Source organism: Typopeltis vanoorti, chromosome 5, assembly GCF_054136105.1.
Source record: "Typopeltis vanoorti isolate ZY-2024b chromosome 5, IOZ_Tvanoo_1.0, whole genome shotgun sequence".
NCBI classification, from domain to species: Eukaryota; Metazoa; Arthropoda; class Arachnida; order Uropygi; family Thelyphonidae; genus Typopeltis; species Typopeltis vanoorti.
Genome location: NC_143553.1, coordinates 129,507,731 through 129,526,005, shown reverse-complemented (window position 1 = coordinate 129,526,005; position 18,275 = coordinate 129,507,731). Strand labels below are relative to the sequence as shown.

Here is an 18,275-nt window from a genome sequence, read left to right as displayed (position 1 = left end):
TTTTTTTTTTCACAACAGTTATAAGTCAAAGAATAGCATACACTCAGCAGAAAGGGAACATTTCTTAACATTTCTAAACAAAAAAATTTTACTTAAACCACCTACATTATTTACACACAACCAAAAAAGCACTCTTCTAACAGGGCAGTCAGTGCACGACACATGCATACACTTTCCTCAGTCTCGTTCAGAAACTATATACTGTATTTTTAGTGTTGCAGGACATATTTTAAGCATTTGTATGGATCCTAATGCCTTGCTCCCAAAGCCCAAGAGAAACAGATGACTTGGTAACTGGTTATCAAGAGATTTACAAACGAAAGACACTAGCTACTGTTTAGTCTCTTGATAATTTCATAGGAAAGGTCAAATCAGCTTTTAATAATTTAAAAAAAAAAAACATTTTAATTTTTTTTAATATTTTCAAATACTATTTATGCCATGTTCCTTTACATTTATGTGTGTGAATTCTGTGATAAACTAACAGAAATAATCTTTAAAACATGTTAGTGCAATTAGATAAAATCAGACTTACATAAGGGTTGTAGACCATAATTCTTACATAAGTTGAAGACTACCTGTATCGTTAAAACATTTAAAATGAGTAAAGCAGTGCATTATTCCAGAGGGTGAACATGCTTCTTGATCTATAAAATAATATACTTTCTGAGATTTGAGGGAAACAATTTTGAGTTCAAGGCAGGTATCTCCTCAAGGTTGAGCCTGAGCAGTTAAACTTTGAATGCTCAAGGTTAACCTTAACAGTCCACCTTAAGCTGGACTTTGAGCTTCCACTCGATCTCAATGCAAATATGAATATTTGCAATATTTCTTCAGTTAGTGGATGAATTTCACAATTCAATGTGAAACTATTCTGCTTACTGGAAGCATGAAGTGGCTTGGAAAAGTTCTAGAATAAAGATTCCAGATTATCTAACCCTCCACTCATGGTACTAATATATGATAGGTTGACAATCTTTTGTGAGTAGGTTTCACATAAGAATCACTGCAATATACAATATGCTTATCTATGCAAAATTTTTCATTCTTATGTGAAACATTTTCTTATTGTTTGCAACATGCAAATGATAAGAATGCGTTTAACACTTTCTTAGTAATTAGACTGCTAACCATTTGATACATGAAGTAATCTACACTGTTAGCATTATCTAAACAGTTTAATCAATCTCAAAAATAATATGAAAGCTGGCGATCAGCAAACTAAAAGAATTTCAGGATAAGTTAACAGATAACGCAACTGCTGCATTGCAGATATCATATAACTCCCTTATCTTGCAATGAAAGGTAAGGAAAGTCGGCAAGACAGATCCGTAACCTCGGGACAAGGATTGGCTCTCAGGACTGGGGTCCGAAGTGGGGTATGGCACTGCACTGGGCGACTGTCCAGCAATGGAGCGGTTGAGCCCGGACTGGCATCGGGACCTTCTCATGGAATGCCTCAGCTGCAAGGCATGCTGGTTGGCCCATCTGACACAACTGTTTTGGCTGGCAACTAACAGCCGACTTGGAACCTGCACAGACCAGGGGAATCAGACTGTCTAATTAAAGCAAAGCATATTACGAATTGGACACTGAGAGGTGTTGCCACCAATGTGATTTTTGCCCAGTGGTCTCAATGTTTAAGTGAAAGAATATCAATCAAGATCGCAGGTAATTGGCAGGAGTAAACATGACTCTCATCTCAAGTGGATGTGTTGGATGGAGCTCTGGTCTAGCTGGTGAGATTACTTACTATTTCTATTGAAAACTTATCAGAGGAAGCCTGATGAGTGCAAGATAATAATGAATATAAGCAATTCCCAGTAACTACTTTCATTATATTGAAAGTTTATTTTTCACTTGGTTAGACTATAATAAATTTAGTTTAATCCTTTATCCAAGTGTGAGCAAACAAAATTTGCACCTGAAAGTATCTTCAGGACTGGGGTAAGGTAGTAACAACACCGGGCAACTCGTTGCAAAGGTGGAGCAAGCTAACATCACTCCTATCTCAGTATCTCTCATAATGCAAAACACATCTCCTTGCGGAAATGTATAATGTTATGCATTAAGGGAAGGGCCACTACCCAGACTAGTTTCGACCTTTATTGAGGTCTCTTCAGTGGGAGCCAGACCCAAGTGGAGATACCAGGCAGAAGCATTAGCAAGGTCATCTTTACCTATAGGAGTTGCCAAACAGTGTGCCACCTTTTTATTAAATTACTCTGGATTTAGAGAAAGATGTTGAAAGTTTATTTTTCACTTGGTTAGACTATAATAAATTTAGTTTAATCCTTAGTACTACCTTACCCCAGTCCTGAAGATACTTTCAGGCGCAAACTTTGTTTGCTCACACTTGGATAAAGGACCCTGCATAGGAAGCGGGAATAACGCGTAGAAGAAGAAGAATGTTTGTGCCTATTTTCATTGTCTTTGTCTTGCTATTGATGATTTTCATACCAAATCTATTACAAGTTATTCAATTTCGTCAGGGAATCTTGTAGACTTGTACTGGATTTATTTAAAAGTATAACATCATCTGCATAAAGTAAACAGCTGAAATTAACATCCCCAATTTTGATACAGATTTAATACCACTTTTCTTCGTATAGATAATAAACGCGTAGAAAAAGAAGAATGTTTGTGCCTATTTTCATTGTCTTTGTCTTGCTATTGATGATTTTCATACCAAATCTATTACAAGAGTTATTCAATTTCGTCAGGGAATCTTCTAGACTTGTACTGGATTTATTTAAAAGTATAACATCATCTGCATAAAGTAAACAGCTGAGATTAACATCCCCAATTTTGATACAGATTTAATACCACTTTTCTTTGTATAGATAATAAACAGAGGGGGATAGGGGGATAATGAACATCCTTGTCTGACACCAGATTTAAAATCAAACCATCTTCCTGTACTTCCTTCAATTTTAACTGACGACTTATAACTCAAAGTTTAAGTATTGCTAGATATAATGCACCATCGACACCATACAACAGTAGCGTTTTGAATAACTTTTCTCTTGGCACTATGTCCTATGTCTTTTCCAGATTTACAAAACTCAAATACAGATCTTTGTTATATTCCCATGATTTCTCAACTATTTGTCATAAAGTGAAAATCTGATCCTGACAACCTATATTTGGCTTGAATCCAGCTTGTTCTTCACCAAGCTGTGCTTCCACAATTCTTCTCAACCGTTTCTCAAATATACTTGCATAAATCTTACCAGGAAGAACACTCAGTAGGGAAATACCTCTGTAATTCCCACATTCAGTTTTATTTCTCTTTTTACATATGGGTACTACGAGAGCTCTACTCCAATCATCTGGAATTCGTTCTTCTGTTCAGACCTTCTGAATTATGCAGTGCAATCACTAATACTTTTTATACCTCCATACTTCAGCATTTCAAATCGAATATCATCTACACCAGCTGCCTTTCCACATTTCGGGCTTCTGATGGCTATTTCTACTTCAAGTGTGGATATATATTCCTGATTGCACACCTGTTGAGCGTTTTTTACCACTGTGCTGTCATCACTGTTTATTTCATTTAGCAATTTTACAAAATAATTACTCCATACATCAAGGATATCTTTTTCTCCAGTTTTCATGTCACCTTTATCATCTCTAATTCCTTTTACAACAGCCTCCAGAATATTTTGCTGCATTCCTGATAATTATTTTCTATGTTTTTGCCAAAGTCTTACCATGAGTTTTGTTTAGCTAGTTTTACATGGTGTTTCACTTTCTTACATTTGTCTCTGTATTCTCTAAGAGCACAAGCTCACTTATTTGCCAGGAACTTTTGATATGCTTTCTTCTTTTCCTTCACTGCCTGTTTAACTTCCTATGTCCACCATTGAAGTTCTGATTTCTATCAGAACTCCAATTGCAGACAACCTCACCACATGACTCTTTGGCTGAATCAATTAATGTTTTCTTAAGAGCTTGCCATTGAATCTCCAAGGTTTGGTTCCTGTTCTCAAACTGTTTCATTTTTTCTTGAATAATGTTTGCATATTTTAGTGTACAGTTCACATCTGAGAACAGCTCAAATTTTATTCCCTTTAAAACTTTCTGAAATGTTCTTTTTTTCAGTGTAAAATTCAATTTTATCTTGCTCAAGATTAAATGGTGATCACTTCAATTCTGCTGTCCTGCACCAGTGAGAAAAATATCACTATCAACAATAACATAGTCAATGAGACATTTCTTATTCCTTACCTCTTCTCTCCACGTTTATTTGTGCATATTTTTATGTTCGAACATTGTGTTGGATCAGTTCATGTCCTGAGCAGAAATCAAACAGATATTTTTCATTATTATTAGCTTTGCTCTTTTCTCCAAATGCTCCCAAAATATTTTTGTATTTCTGACAAGGACCAACTTTTCTTTTTTCTTTTTCAATTTGTTCAGGTGCTTTCTGTAAAGCCTCAAAAAATTCCTCCACTTCTACCTTAGGAGCACTGTCTGTGAGACCATAGGTACACATGTCTCATTGTCCAGTTCGCCATTCTCGTATCTGCCAACTTCTTTTGCCCACTTTATTTCTGCTTCAAGGTGTCTTTTTTGTTTGTTTGTTTTTCCTACAAATGTACACACTTTTTTTCAAAGTTAAAACTGAGTCCCAAAAGTCTGATGGTAGCATGGAAGTTAGTTATAAATGACGTATACAGAAGTTCTGATAATTTTTCTGTGTTATTTTAATTTCATAAAGTTGACTAGAACATATCTCAAGCTTTACGTAAAGAACAGATTTCTGACTTTGGATTTCAATTTCAACCCAGCAGTCATCTTCTTCGATTGTTTCTTTCTAATTTCAGACCTATGGATGTTTTTCATTAACTGTGAAGACTCAGAATTTCAATAACATTCTGATTTGGTTGATAAGTTGAAATGCCTTTTTTTTTTTTTTTTTTTTTTTTTTTTATTTCCTTTGCATTTTTCTTTTCTCTGAGATTATAGCATAAAGAATGGGATGGGTAATGTAATATGTTGGGAAATTACTTCTTGTCACAACTATGCTTCCATAACAGCCATATCTGTTATCCCTCCAAATGTGTGACTCCAAAGGAGTGAGCATTTGTGGATGATTACTGTGATGTTTGGAGTTGAAAAATAAGTGATATTTTATTCACTGCACTGTGGGTGAGATGCATTCATTGTGAAGGATGAGAGATTTGTGGATTGAGACTAGTGAATGCATGTGTAGGAAATGATTTAAAAGCAAGTGCCAGGAGTGTGGAAACAAAGTGATATTTCAGATCCAAGAAAACTACTTGGGGGGGGGAGATACAGTTTGAGAGAGGTAGCTGCTTTTGTTGCAACCTAGGGGCAAATACTGGTTGTTAGTTAAACAACAAAAGGAGGAGAAATGCAATGGAGAATGTCAATGGATTTATTGAAAGTAAAGGATGTTTACTGGAAGCAAGAAAAAAACTGAATAAAGCATGTGTGATAGAAAAAAAGAAACAAGGATATGAAGAGAATGATGAGATGACTATCTTTCATTACCATGTGAACTTGCTATAGGTAAGTTGCTAAGTTTACAGATAAAATGTGAGGCAGAATGATTGCAGAAATTCCTGGCAAAGCATACTGCAGAGGAAAAAAAAAGAAAGGGGAGAGAGGGAGAGAGAAAAGAGCATGAAAGAGTGAAAGGAAGAAAACGATGACTGTTCTGTATGAAGAGTCCGTGATAAGAGGAGTGTGATCAAGTCTTCCCTGGGGCAAAAAATTAATATGTCAGTGAAGCATGCTAGGATGTAGAGAAGAGAAGTTGATGATGATTCTGGCACATGACAAATTTGGTATGATAGAAAATATGAAAGCGTTCTTGATTACAAGGGAATACAAAGAGTGAGATAGAGCAAATGTTTATGTCTATGCTGCAGAATGGCAACAATTGCAAAAGGGTCAATGTATAGGTTGTGTAGAGGAAATGTTGTAAGGCTTCTAGATGTATAGAGTGATTTCAATGGACAAAAGGACTTATATAAGACAGATTATTTGAACATGAAGTTATGTGTCTTGAGGAAGTATGTTAGTGAAAGTTTAAAGGAATAGAAACAGGTGTTAAATCTTGAATGATGGCTCTATCAAGAATAGTACTGCTCCATTCAAGATTTAACAAGAAAACAATATCAAGCAAAAGCACACTTGTACTCTTGGCAAAACACACATAATATGTGAAGATGCAGATATTAACTTTGCTTAAAAAGGAATTAAAATATAAAAGAAGAGGTTGAATCTTAAATTAAAATAAAATCAAAGGAGGATATAAATATTAAATTGTACTATGTTTAAGTTTATTGTCTAAAATAGATGGAATCTTAATTTGTCAAAAACATCAATGTTAAAATATGCCATGTATAAAGTCATGTATCATCATGAGAACGAAAGTTCAAAGGTTGCAGTTTGACCACCAAAGATGACACAATGAGCGATGAGTAGGCATTCCTGGAAGGCGCAAGAAATTCACGTTCCTCGAAAAAAAGCGATGCACGTACAGCAAGGAGGTGATGTCACTGGGTGACAGCAAATGGGAGAGCGTCATAGACAAGTTTGGAGTGCGGAAAGAGGATGCTATAATGGGTTTAAAAACGGATTCACATCGTTGAGAGAGGTTTCCTTTTTGCTTCTTTTTACATTTTTCTCCTGGTTCCTGTGGTGTTCTCCGGACGCATGTGCCCTCCATGGGTCTCCTGCTCGAAGTTCCAGAGCAGATCAGCATGCCTGATATCCAACAACACATGTGGAGACGGCAAAGTAGCAGCATGTTTCCCGTTGCTGAGTGACGCGAATCAAAGAAAATATAGCACGAGATGACGGCAGTGTTTGAGTTTTAGACCATCGGTGTGGATCTAACTGATGAGAAAGCAGCAAAGGATTCCTTTGAAGGTAAATCGCATTAGAAGCGACAACGCGAAACATTAGTAAGCCCAGAAGAAACAAGTGGTGAATTAGGGACGAGCACATGAATCCCACGTGGCGGCAATCCATCATACAGAGGGACAATCTATAATTGTTCCTCTGTATGATGGATCGATCTACAAAGAACAGACGGAAGGATCGAGAAAACATCTATAAAGCAGGAAAATCCAGAGGAAAACCAAGATATAGGTGGATTGATACAGTAAAAAGTGCCTTAGAAGACAGAAATATAAGACCTGATAATATTGGAGTCATGACATTTAACAGACTGATTTGGAGGAAAATTATATTTAGGAAGTTAGTAATGATGGAAATTTTTCATGTAGTACTATCATATCCTGTACACCCCTTGAGGGTACATGGCAGGAATTTGATGATGATGATGATGGAAGAAAATCTGGAAGATGAGCAGCCATGATTTAGAAGGGACAGAAGTACTATGCAATAAATATTATTAATAATAAGATTAATTTTGAAAATAGCTCTATGTAAGAATAAAAATGTTCACACCAGTTTTGTTGACTTTCAGAAATCTTTCAACATTATTGATCAAAAAGTGGCATGGACTGTAATCAAATCTTGTGGAGTGAATATGAACATGATATCTCTCTCTTGCAGAACATCAATGACAATGCAGAGGCTGCTGTGAGAATTGTGTAGAAATAGAAAGATGGTTCTAGACAACAAGAGGCACAAGACAAGGTTGGCCAATATCTCCAAGTATCTTTATCATGATTTTAGAAAGAACAATTGATGTCATAAAGGATAATAAGGGGAATTTCAATTCAGGGTTAGAAAATAAACAATTTGTGATATACAGATGACATAGTCATTATTGAAAAGGATGAAGAGGGATGAGAAAGAACAATGCTGAAGTTAAGTGAAGAAGAAAAAAATATACGGTTTGATAATGAACACCGATAAAATAATGATATTTCGAGAGAAGAGGATGAAAAACCAAATAATGGTCAACAAACAAAACCTGGAAGAGATTAGCAACTTTACAGACCTAGAGAGCAACAGGATGCATGATTTAGACCACAAAAGAAAAATAAGATCTTGAATAATAATAACAGCTAAAGTAAACCTACAAGCAATGGACAAGATATAGAAAAGTATACTCACAAATGCTCTCTATGGTTGTGAGACATGGGCAATGGTCAAAAACTGAGTGAGATGAATATTCGTTTTCAAAAGAACATGTTATAGAAAATTTCTACAAATTAGATAGGTGCTAAAAGAATTGTCCAAATGAATAAATGAAGAATTGTTTAAAAAACTGAAGCTTTTTGGACATATCTGCACTATGGATAACAGTACAACAAAAACTTTTATGCTTTACAATGGATGATATAAATAAAAGAGGACAGCCGAGGCAGGAGTGAGTAGATGGTGTAAAAGAGTGGTGTGGAAAGAGTTTGCAGGATTTGAGTCAACTGGCAATGGACAAAGAGAAACTGCAAAGAATGGTAAAACAAGCATCAAACACTGACAAGCACTGGACGCATGGGCAAAGATGACGATTTAAAAAAAATGCAAATTATTGTTTACAAATGACTTGCTGACAAGTCATGGGAAGAGTTCAAGAATACAGAAGATAAATATCTAGAAGGTTGGCAAAATGTTCTAGTCTATTGAAAAAGCTTAGAAATGGAGGAAAGAATATTGTAAAAGGAATGAAAAATGATAAAGATGTCATGAAAACAGAAGATGAGGAAATTCTAGATGTCTGCAGTAACTGTCTTGAAAAACTGTTAAAAGAAACAGTAGCATAACTGTAGCAGAAAATACTGAAGAGCTTAAGATGTAACTTTTTCTACCATAATACTTAAGACAGAAAAAATTATCAAAAGCTTGAAATATGAGAAAGAAGCCAGAGTAGATGATATTCAAATTGAAATAATCAAGTATTGAGCTATTTTTATACCACATGTTTGAGCATTTCAATGTGAATATCATCTACTCTGGCTGCCTTCTCATATTTCAGGCTACATTGAATAATTCAGAGGGTGCGGTAAGAGGGTCAAATTCCAGATGAGTGAAGTAGTGCTCTCATAATTCCCATCTAGAAAAAAGTGGAATACAGATTAACGTGAAGTAAAATTTATGCAACTATTTGAGAAGGGGATAAGAAAAACACGGAGAAGAACAAGCTGGGTTCAGGTCGTATAGAGATTATCATAGTAATATGACAAGAATCTCTACTTATGTTTTGTTAATCTGGAAAGGCATATGAAAAGGTGCACATAGAAAAGCATTTCAAAACACTACAGTTATATGGGGAGTAAATAAAGAGCAATACACAGTCTATACAGTCAGCAGCCAGAATGAAAGCAAATATAGGAAGATGTTTTGATGTAAATTCAGGTGTAGGATAAGGATGCACACTATTTCCACTCTTCATCATCATTTATATGGACTGCATTATGAAAGAAAGTGGTAAAACTTGATATTAGAAGCAAAGATGTTAAGCTTAGATCTCTATGCTCATAATGTTATACCCCTAAATACATCCACGGATTCTCTAAATTGAACAAGAGCTGTAACAAATTTGCTATGAAAATCAGCAATAAAAAGATCAAAACTAAGAAAATAGGTAGAACATAGAAAATGCATTCTCAATGGAGGACCTATAGAACAAACAAACTATTTCAGCTATTGTAGTATAGTTTTAGTGAAGATGGCAATTAAATGTGGAAATAAACACAAGCAAGATGATGTGATGGTGAGCATTTTAAGTGTGTGCTCCGGGTATCAGTCCTTGGACCATTGTTTAATCTATTCTATTCATTAATGATGCTGGAAAAGAGCTGACAGATTTTCAGTTGTTTTTTGATGATGCAAAGATAGGCAGCACAATCAAAAATGCTACTGATATACAGCATTCACAAAGTAATTTGAATATGCTGGAAGTGTGGGTAAACTGGCTGTCAATTCAATGTTAGTAAGTGTAAAATTATGCACTTTGGTGTGATATGATATTCAAGAGAATATAAATTGGTAGGATTATACTTGGAGTAGCTGACAAGGCTAGAGTTTTAAAGTTGTGGTGAATAGAAAGTTGAAGTTCAAAGGTCAGATAAAAATTACAAATACAACTCAGATGATAAGTGTGATGTTGAAAGAAACATTGACATTTAAGTATATGGAGGTCATTTTGCCTCTATACAAGACCATGATACTTGACTACTTGTGCACAGATATGGTCTTCTGGGGTTCTGAAGGGATAAAGCTATAGAAAGATTGCAAAGAAGAGTTACAAAGATCATATCAGGATTAGAGAATAGTGATTACAATGCAAGATTGAAAATATATGGACTGCAGACACTAGTACATAGAAGATAGACATCTAGATGTCTATAAACTTTTGAAAGGGCATTACAGAATATTGGTTGACATTTTTTTTTTTATTATTATAAAGAAGGTGAGGAGAGGACAATGTGTATCCATGAAAGTTTAGTTTGTGTGCAGAAGAAAGGGATTAAAGCTAGATTTTTCTTTCTCTGAGCTGTCAGTGATTGGAACAAAGGCAAAAGGAATCAAAACAGTAAATAACTCTAGTGTGAATGAGTTTAAGTAAAGATATGACAACTGGTGTAGTGATGTATGGCCTCCCTCGATGAGAGCTTGACTCCCTGGAGGTCAAATAATAATAAAAGAGAAACTAGCTAAAACACTAAACTAGCAGTATACAAGAGAGTGTTCAAATCAGTTTTAAGTTATAGATCTGAATGGTAGGCTAGAAATAAAACACTTCATCAAAGATTAGCAACCACAGATATGAAGGTTCTGGGAAAAATTAGAGGCTTCAGCAGGTAGCATTAGCAAAAAAATCATATAAAAAAAAAAGAAGATATTAGGAAAGAACTTGATATACTGTTAACAGCCAAGAATGGCAGAAGAAAGGTTAGCAAAACAGGTATTACCTAGATGGCAAGAGAAAGAATACCAAGATCTAGGAAGTGATTCAGTCAGAAGTGCCTTCAAAGATAACAAGTTAGATACAACAATATGGAAGTGCAAACAAATAACAAACTAATTTGGAGGAAAATTATTGATAAGAGATTAGTAATAACATAAAGTTAATCATGTAGTACTGCCATAGTACTCCATACAGCCTTTGAGAGTAGATATCAGGATATTGATGATGATGAAGCATGACTTGCCAAAAAATAAAATCAAATATGGGGAACTCAAACTCGTCTTGAGAGAGAGAGAGAGAGAGATTACAAAGGACCTGCCGAATGCTTTAATGAGGAATGTTTTGGAAAATAATACTAGCTCAAAAAATAGCAAATGATGGGTATCTGCTGGCAACAGAGGGATCAATCAATGAAAAAAAAAGAATCAACAAACAGCAGAGAAGATATCTTAAAAATGACAAATTATTTCCACAACAAAATGTATTCCAAATGAAACTAGTTTAAACAAGAAGCAGGAGCAAAGAAATCAGGATGAAAAAAGGAAAAACTTCTGGTAAAGAACAGATAGTATTTATCAACATTACATGGGAGATCTCAAAGACCTCTCATGTAATGTTGTATATGTGGACAAGTGATTTATAGAGAAGAAACACATCTGCATATGTATCATATAACAAAGCTATATAGGAAGGTCAGAACTTGAAAGAATCTGACTTTCCTAAGAGCAAACTGTGTGCTATCAAGTGAGCATTGTTTACTATAGAGAAAGAAGAAAATAAAACTCTAATGAACATAGATAGAGGAAAAGCATCTTTTTTATTATTATTATTATTTTTAAATTTTATAAGTGCACACATATGAAACCAGAATATAAGTTTCTGCTGTTTTTATAGTAATTCCATCACTAGCAAATTCAAGTTTTTCTGACATGAGCTCAATTAAGTTTTCTGAAATGTTCTTAATTATTAGAGCATAACAAAAACATTATGCACGTTATAAATATGAGGGTGGTCTGAAAAGTTCTCGGAATTGACTGTAGATGGCAACACTTCGGCAAGATTTTTTTTTCTAAGTTGGTACATCTGTCGTAAGCATCCACATGAAATTGCAAGTCATTCTATCAAGTAGTTTGTTTTATACGGCAGTTTGAAGCAAAAGTGTTATCTGTATCCCTTGAAATGGATAAAATTGAGTATCGTGTGGTTATAAAATTCTTTGTAAAAGAAGGTTTAATGCCAAAAGAAATTCATAAAAGTTTACAGGCACTCTTCTCCTTCGTTTTCAACAATTAAGAAATGGGCTCCCCCATTTAAACATGGCCGTAACAGCCATGAAGATGATCCAAGTGAAGGGCATCCCAAAAGTGTAACAATACCAGAAATCAATGATCAAGTGTACAATATAGTATTGGATGACCGGCGAGTCAAATTGCATGAAATTGCTGATACTATTAGGCATTTCAAAAAAACGTGTAGGATATATTTTTCACGAAGAATTGCAAATGAAAAGGCGTTGCACAAGATGGGTGTCGCACTTGCTCACAGCAGATCAAAAATGCACTCACATGAAAATCTCTGAACAGTGCTTGGAGCGTTTTAATAAGAATAAAACTAATTTTGTGTGTTGATTTCTTAGTATGGATGAGACTTGGATTCACCATTACACACCAGAATCCAAATAGCAGTCAAAACAAGCCGGTTGTTCAGCGCCACAGAAGACAAAGTCGGTTCCATTGGCAGGAAAGTCATGGCATCAGTGTTTTTGGGATGCTAAAAGCATTTTGTTTATTATCTTGAAAAGGGTAAAGCAATAACCTCGGAATATTATTCCAATCTTTTAACCACACTAAACGAAAAAAAATCATGGGAAAAGACCCAGTTTGCAGAAGAAAAAAGTCAACTCTCATCAGGACAATGCACCTGCCCACAACAGTGTTTTGGCAATGGGAAAATTAAGGGATCTGCACTATGAATTGTAGGAACATACACCCTATTCCCCAGATTTCGCTCCCTCTGACTTCTATCTCTTCCCAAAACTAAAACTCTTCCTCGCTGGTCAGCGTTTTTCTTTGAATCATGAGGTGATTGCAGCTGTAGAGGGGTATTTTGCAGATCTTACTGAGAACCACTACAGGGACAGGATAATGGTGCTGGAGCATTGCTAGAATAAATGTATTAGTCTTAAGGGAGATTATGTTGAAAAATAAAACTAATTTTGAAATTATAAATTTGTTTTTTCATTGTTAGGCTGAGAACTTTTCAGACCACCCTCGTATGTTAACTTAAAAGTAAAACTGCTTAATGTAAACATGCTATCAAACCATTAAAAATGCTTTTAATATGTTGCAGAAAAGCAACAAAACTTAGATCATGTGTTAGTTATGACTGAGGATTTTAGTAATAAAAAAAAAAATAGTAAGAAAATTTTCAAAATTTACAAACAATGATTTTAAATATTAATTTCTAATGTCTGGACATGAAATCTCTAATCAATTGATAAATAATAACAATAATAATAATAAATCATTTATCAATGACCTGGAAAAGACAGAAATTTATCTATTCGTTTCAAGCAGCTGAATCTCTCCAGATCAACAATTAAAGAATTTTAAGTAGTGCTTCATAAAGAAGTATCTATTAATGAGTGAGGTAATGTGTAAATTTTAATACCAGTTTCAGATTTCTGCGATAGCTGAGCTTCAGCAGCTGCCAGTCGAGTTTCAGTTGCAGCAAGCTATGAGGGGAAAAAAAAAGACAACTTGAGAGGTTTAAATAGATAGCTAATATAAATTTTCAACTCTCTGATTGCAAGCTCTCTCTTTTACATTATATACATAAACACACTATACTGCAAATAATACAGACACCTGAGTGTTGCCTCAATGCCACATCTGGTCCACCGTTGATGAATTCACATCTCCCTCTTGAACAGACTTTCCACTACATGCTGATAAATAGACAGAGCAGAGACAGTTTACTTTACCCAACCAGCTCAGTTTCTGAAATGAAGTTGGATGTGTCAGTCTCACTCTTAGTTGACAATAACTTTTGTCAGAGGTGTCTCATAGAATTCACATCATGATTTTGTACTAATTTTTGCATTTCCATTTCTTAGTACAGTCGGGAAAAAAAAAAGAAAGGAAGGAAGAAAGTACAAATTTAGTTTACCCACTTAGGCATTAGTGAGACAGCTAACAGTAGATGGTGTAGTTAGCTGTCTCACTAATGCCTAAGTGGGTAAACTAGAACATGAAGAACTAGAAACTAGAACTAGAAAATAGAACATGAAGGATTTAGTATTTTCAGGGAAGACAGAGAAGATAAGATGGGAGAGGGGAAATTACTGCTGATGATAGCAGATGAATTGCAGCCAAAAATGAATAGGAGACAGGTGGCAGGCTGTTCACTTGAAGCAATCTGGTGTGATATTAAGACCAATAAGACAAAATATACAGTTGGTTGTTGCTATAGGCCAAGAAATTCCACAATGATCTGGAAGACTGACATCGTCAAATTAGTACAATGAGTACGGCCGAGTGATTATGAAGGACCAACTATGGAGATATAGACTGGAAGAAAGAAAGATCACTGGCAGAAAGGAAACAGAATTTATACACTTGCTGGGAGATAATTACTTAAAGCAGCATGTGATGGAGGGGACAAGGAGTGAGAGAATATTGGAACTGGTCACAGGATCAGAAGAGCTTTTGATAACCAAGTTGATAACATTGTTTACAATTGGTGAAAGCGACCATGCGATCTTGACTTGGGAAATTGTAAAACATGAGGAATATTCTATCAAGAAGGGATATTTGTGGAACAACAAGGCAAGATGATTATGACATGCTTAGGAAGAAGCTTAAATCTCTACAATGGCATAAAACACTGCAGGATAAGAATATTATAGTGCATGGGATATAGTTAAGTGTCATATACAGGTAGCAGTATTAAATTGTACACCTAGGATAAGGAGGATTAATTGGGTAGGAGTTAGATAGATGAGCAATATCATTAGGCACGAGCTACAGAAGAAGAAAATACTGAGGAGGGTATATAAAGAGAAAGGAGACCAGCACATTCATGAACAGTACAAGGCCCATGCAAGAAAGGTGACAAGCATGGCAACGAAGGCAAAATCAGATTATGAGAAGAATCTAGCTGAACAGGCCAAAGGAAATCCCAAAGAATCCTTTTGTTATGTGGAAAGTAAGAGGAAGAATGATTATGGAAGATTAACCTTAATGAGTGATGATGGTCACAAGGTGACAAAAGTAGATAAAATAGTCGAGTTACTGAGTGATCACTTTGCAAAGGTATATCATCCTAGTGAGGTTACTGCTTTAATATATGTGACAGACACTAATGTGGGAATAGAGATGGATGAATTGAAAGTTTATTTTTCACTTGGTTAGAGTATAATAAATTTAGTTTTATCCTTTATCCAAGTGTGAGCAAACAAAGTTTGCGCCTGAAAGTATCTTCAGGACTGGGGGTAAGGTGGTACAACAGTAAGGTGGGGGTAAGGTGGTACAACACCAGAACAACTCTTTGCAAAGGTGGAGCATGCTACCAACACTCCAGTCTCAGTATCTCCCATAATGCAAAACACATCTCCTTGCGGACATGTCTAATGTTATGCATTAAGGGAAGGACCACTACCCAGACTAGTTTCGACCTTTACTGAGGTCTCTTCAGTGGGAGCCAGACCCAAGTGGAGATACCAGGCAGAAGCATTAGCAAGTCATCTCTACCTATAGGAGTTGCCTTAATGCATAACATTAGACATGTCCGCAAGGAGATGTGTTTTGCATTATGGGAGATACTGAGACAGTAGTGTTGGTAGCTTGCTCCACCTTTGCAACGAGTTGCCCTGGTGTTGTACCACCTTACCCCAGTCCTGAAGATACTTTCAGGCGCAAACTTTGTTTGCTCTCACTTGGATAAAGGATTAAACTAAATTTAAGATGGATGAATTGGAGATTCTTAGGATATTGCAGAATCTCAGTGTAAATACAGCTGTGGGATATCAGGTAAGGTTTTGTGAGAATGTGCAAGGGAACTAGCAATGTTTCTGACTAGGCTCTTAAAGTCTCAGCTCTGGTAGAATTCCAAGGGAGTGGAAGAAGACAAATAATACCCTTGCATAAGGAGTAGTTCTGAAACTGCAATAAGAATTTATAGAATAATCAATATCTCAGGTGCAGTAGCAAAATTACTGGAAAAATTGGTAAAAGAGAATTCAAGAATGGGTGGATAAAAATATGATACTGTATGAGGGGCAACACTTCTTTGCAAGAGGATGGTCATGCCTTAGTAATTTACTATTTTTTTTTTATAATAGAGTAACACATGAGTTAGTTAAAACAAATGGCTATACAGTGATTCTGCTGGATTTTGAAAATTCAATGTCCATAAACTAGATCTCTTACATCAATTTCAGTGATCATCCTAGTCACAAATTATCCATCTACTAACCAGATATCCTCACTATATTTCCAACACACACACTGACTTTTTTAATTAGTTCTCTTTTGAAATATACTGTAGTTTTCATTTACAATCTTGATATCTCTAATTTCAACTATGTACAATTCTAATACCTTCACACAACCTGTCTCAGTCTTATGCTGTTTGGAAATATGACAGTGCCAAATCTAGTCATTTCTTCAACTTCTTTCCATTCCTTGATTACAATTTCAGGTCTCTTCACCTACAAATCTACTAAGATTCAATAACAGAAATAACTAACCCACAAGAAGGCATTTATCTTTGTAAATGTCTTCTTAAATATCTTCTTTTTAGACTTTTTTAAGAGCATTTCTGTTCCTAATAATGAAATGTCCCATATGCTTTATGATAGTCCATTCACTAGAAGGCTAAATATCTATAGTATGTTCAGTAGCTTCTTGTAGATAGGCTAAGAATTACATTATGCAGAAATAATTAATCTAGTGATCAAACATGGAACACTTAGCCACTTTGAGCTTTTAATAAGTCAAGTGGTAGTCTCATGCTGGATGATAAAATCATCAGGTCTCCTCATCCACAGATCAGCTCTGATCCAATAACAGAAATAATGGAATAATTCTAACAAAAAAGGATATGTAATCACATATTTCACTCAAAACCACTGTCCATGCCTTGATTCTCCAACAATTGGGCCAAAGGAGTTGAAAATATTTTCGCCATACCACAACTGATTCGAAACCAAAACGTCAGCTTTACACTCATCTCATACAGATCTTAAGCTTTTTTTTTTTTTTTTTGGGGGGGGGGGGGGGGGGTTCAATTGTCAAAGGGATAAATGCAGAAAGTGAACCTGATCAAATGGCCAGTCATGCCTTCTGATCCTTTTCCAGAGTCAATGGTCAGTTTCTGCCAAACTGTCATCCCAATCAATCACATTAGATGGTACCATCACAGTCAATCAAAGACAGACAGACTTCTGGAAATCATTCTCCTCCTGCTCCTAGAAAGATGACCACAATTACATCATGCAATATGAACAGCTGCTCATTCCATGTGTCTAATCATGTTTCAACCTAAAGAAATGAGCTCTCTGAACACGTTCAACAAGCCCTGGTGACATCCTCCAATTATGATCAAAATCTGTGATCACACGTGGATGAACATACAGGAATGGAAAGAATGTATGACAGTCCTAATGTACAAGTGGTACAAAAACTGATATCAAACTATCAGTAACAATAGCGTAGTGAGATTTTCAGAAAAGTTGGTGAGAACTTGCATTCAAAAAGATAAACAGGCAAACTATGGTTAAATCTTGAATGAAAGGTTTAAATTGTCATAAAAATTTCATTCAGGATTTAACTACGATACAAATAAATTTTCTTAAAGAAGTACTTGTATATAGGTATAAATGAAATTGTGAATAATGTATTAGTCCTTTGTTTTGTGAATTCCTCTAATTTGCTATATTGTTAACTATCCTATGTATAACTGAAAGGAATCGGATTTTTTTGAGAATTATATTAGAACAGGAAAGGTTAGATCGAAGTTCACATTGAAATAATCGGCTTAAAGACATAACCAGAGGCAGTCACAAGGTCCGAGGTGCACGCGAGACATCCACGTGGAGAAGATATCAAGGAGAAAGTACCGAGCGCAAGCGACTTGGGTGCCGAGCAGAATCAGTGACGTAGGGAGAGAGTAGAAATGTGGAGGTATAAGAAGCTTAGCGGTGCGGACTCGAGGCTCTTTTTTCTCTTCGTCTCCCTTTGGCTTTCGGGAACCGGTAGAAGTGGCATAAGCAGCCGGGAAGGATGATGGTCAGTGGTGGCTAAGCGATGACTTTCAATGATACATTTGCTGCACAATAATACTTTTTATTTGTGACATTTTTTTAACAGTTATTTCTTTGTGAAAACAGTCAAGTGAAAAGTGATTCTAC

At 35.6% G+C, this 18,275-nt stretch overlaps 1 protein-coding gene across 3 annotated transcripts in view; it reads right to left on the bottom strand.

Moving 5' to 3' along the window:
• LOC150106811 (nucleoprotein TPR-like) overlaps positions 1 to 18,275 on the bottom strand; it is an 826,699-nt gene that overhangs the window by 456,734 nt on the left and 351,690 nt on the right. For all 3 annotated transcript variants that reach the window (XM_090393327.1, XM_090393328.1, XM_090393329.1), the window contains exon 21: positions 13,535 to 13,598. In XM_090393327.1, coding sequence (XP_090249453.1) covers positions 13,535 to 13,598 — 64 coding nt within the window. The remainder of the gene's footprint in view (positions 1 to 13,534; positions 13,599 to 18,275) is intronic.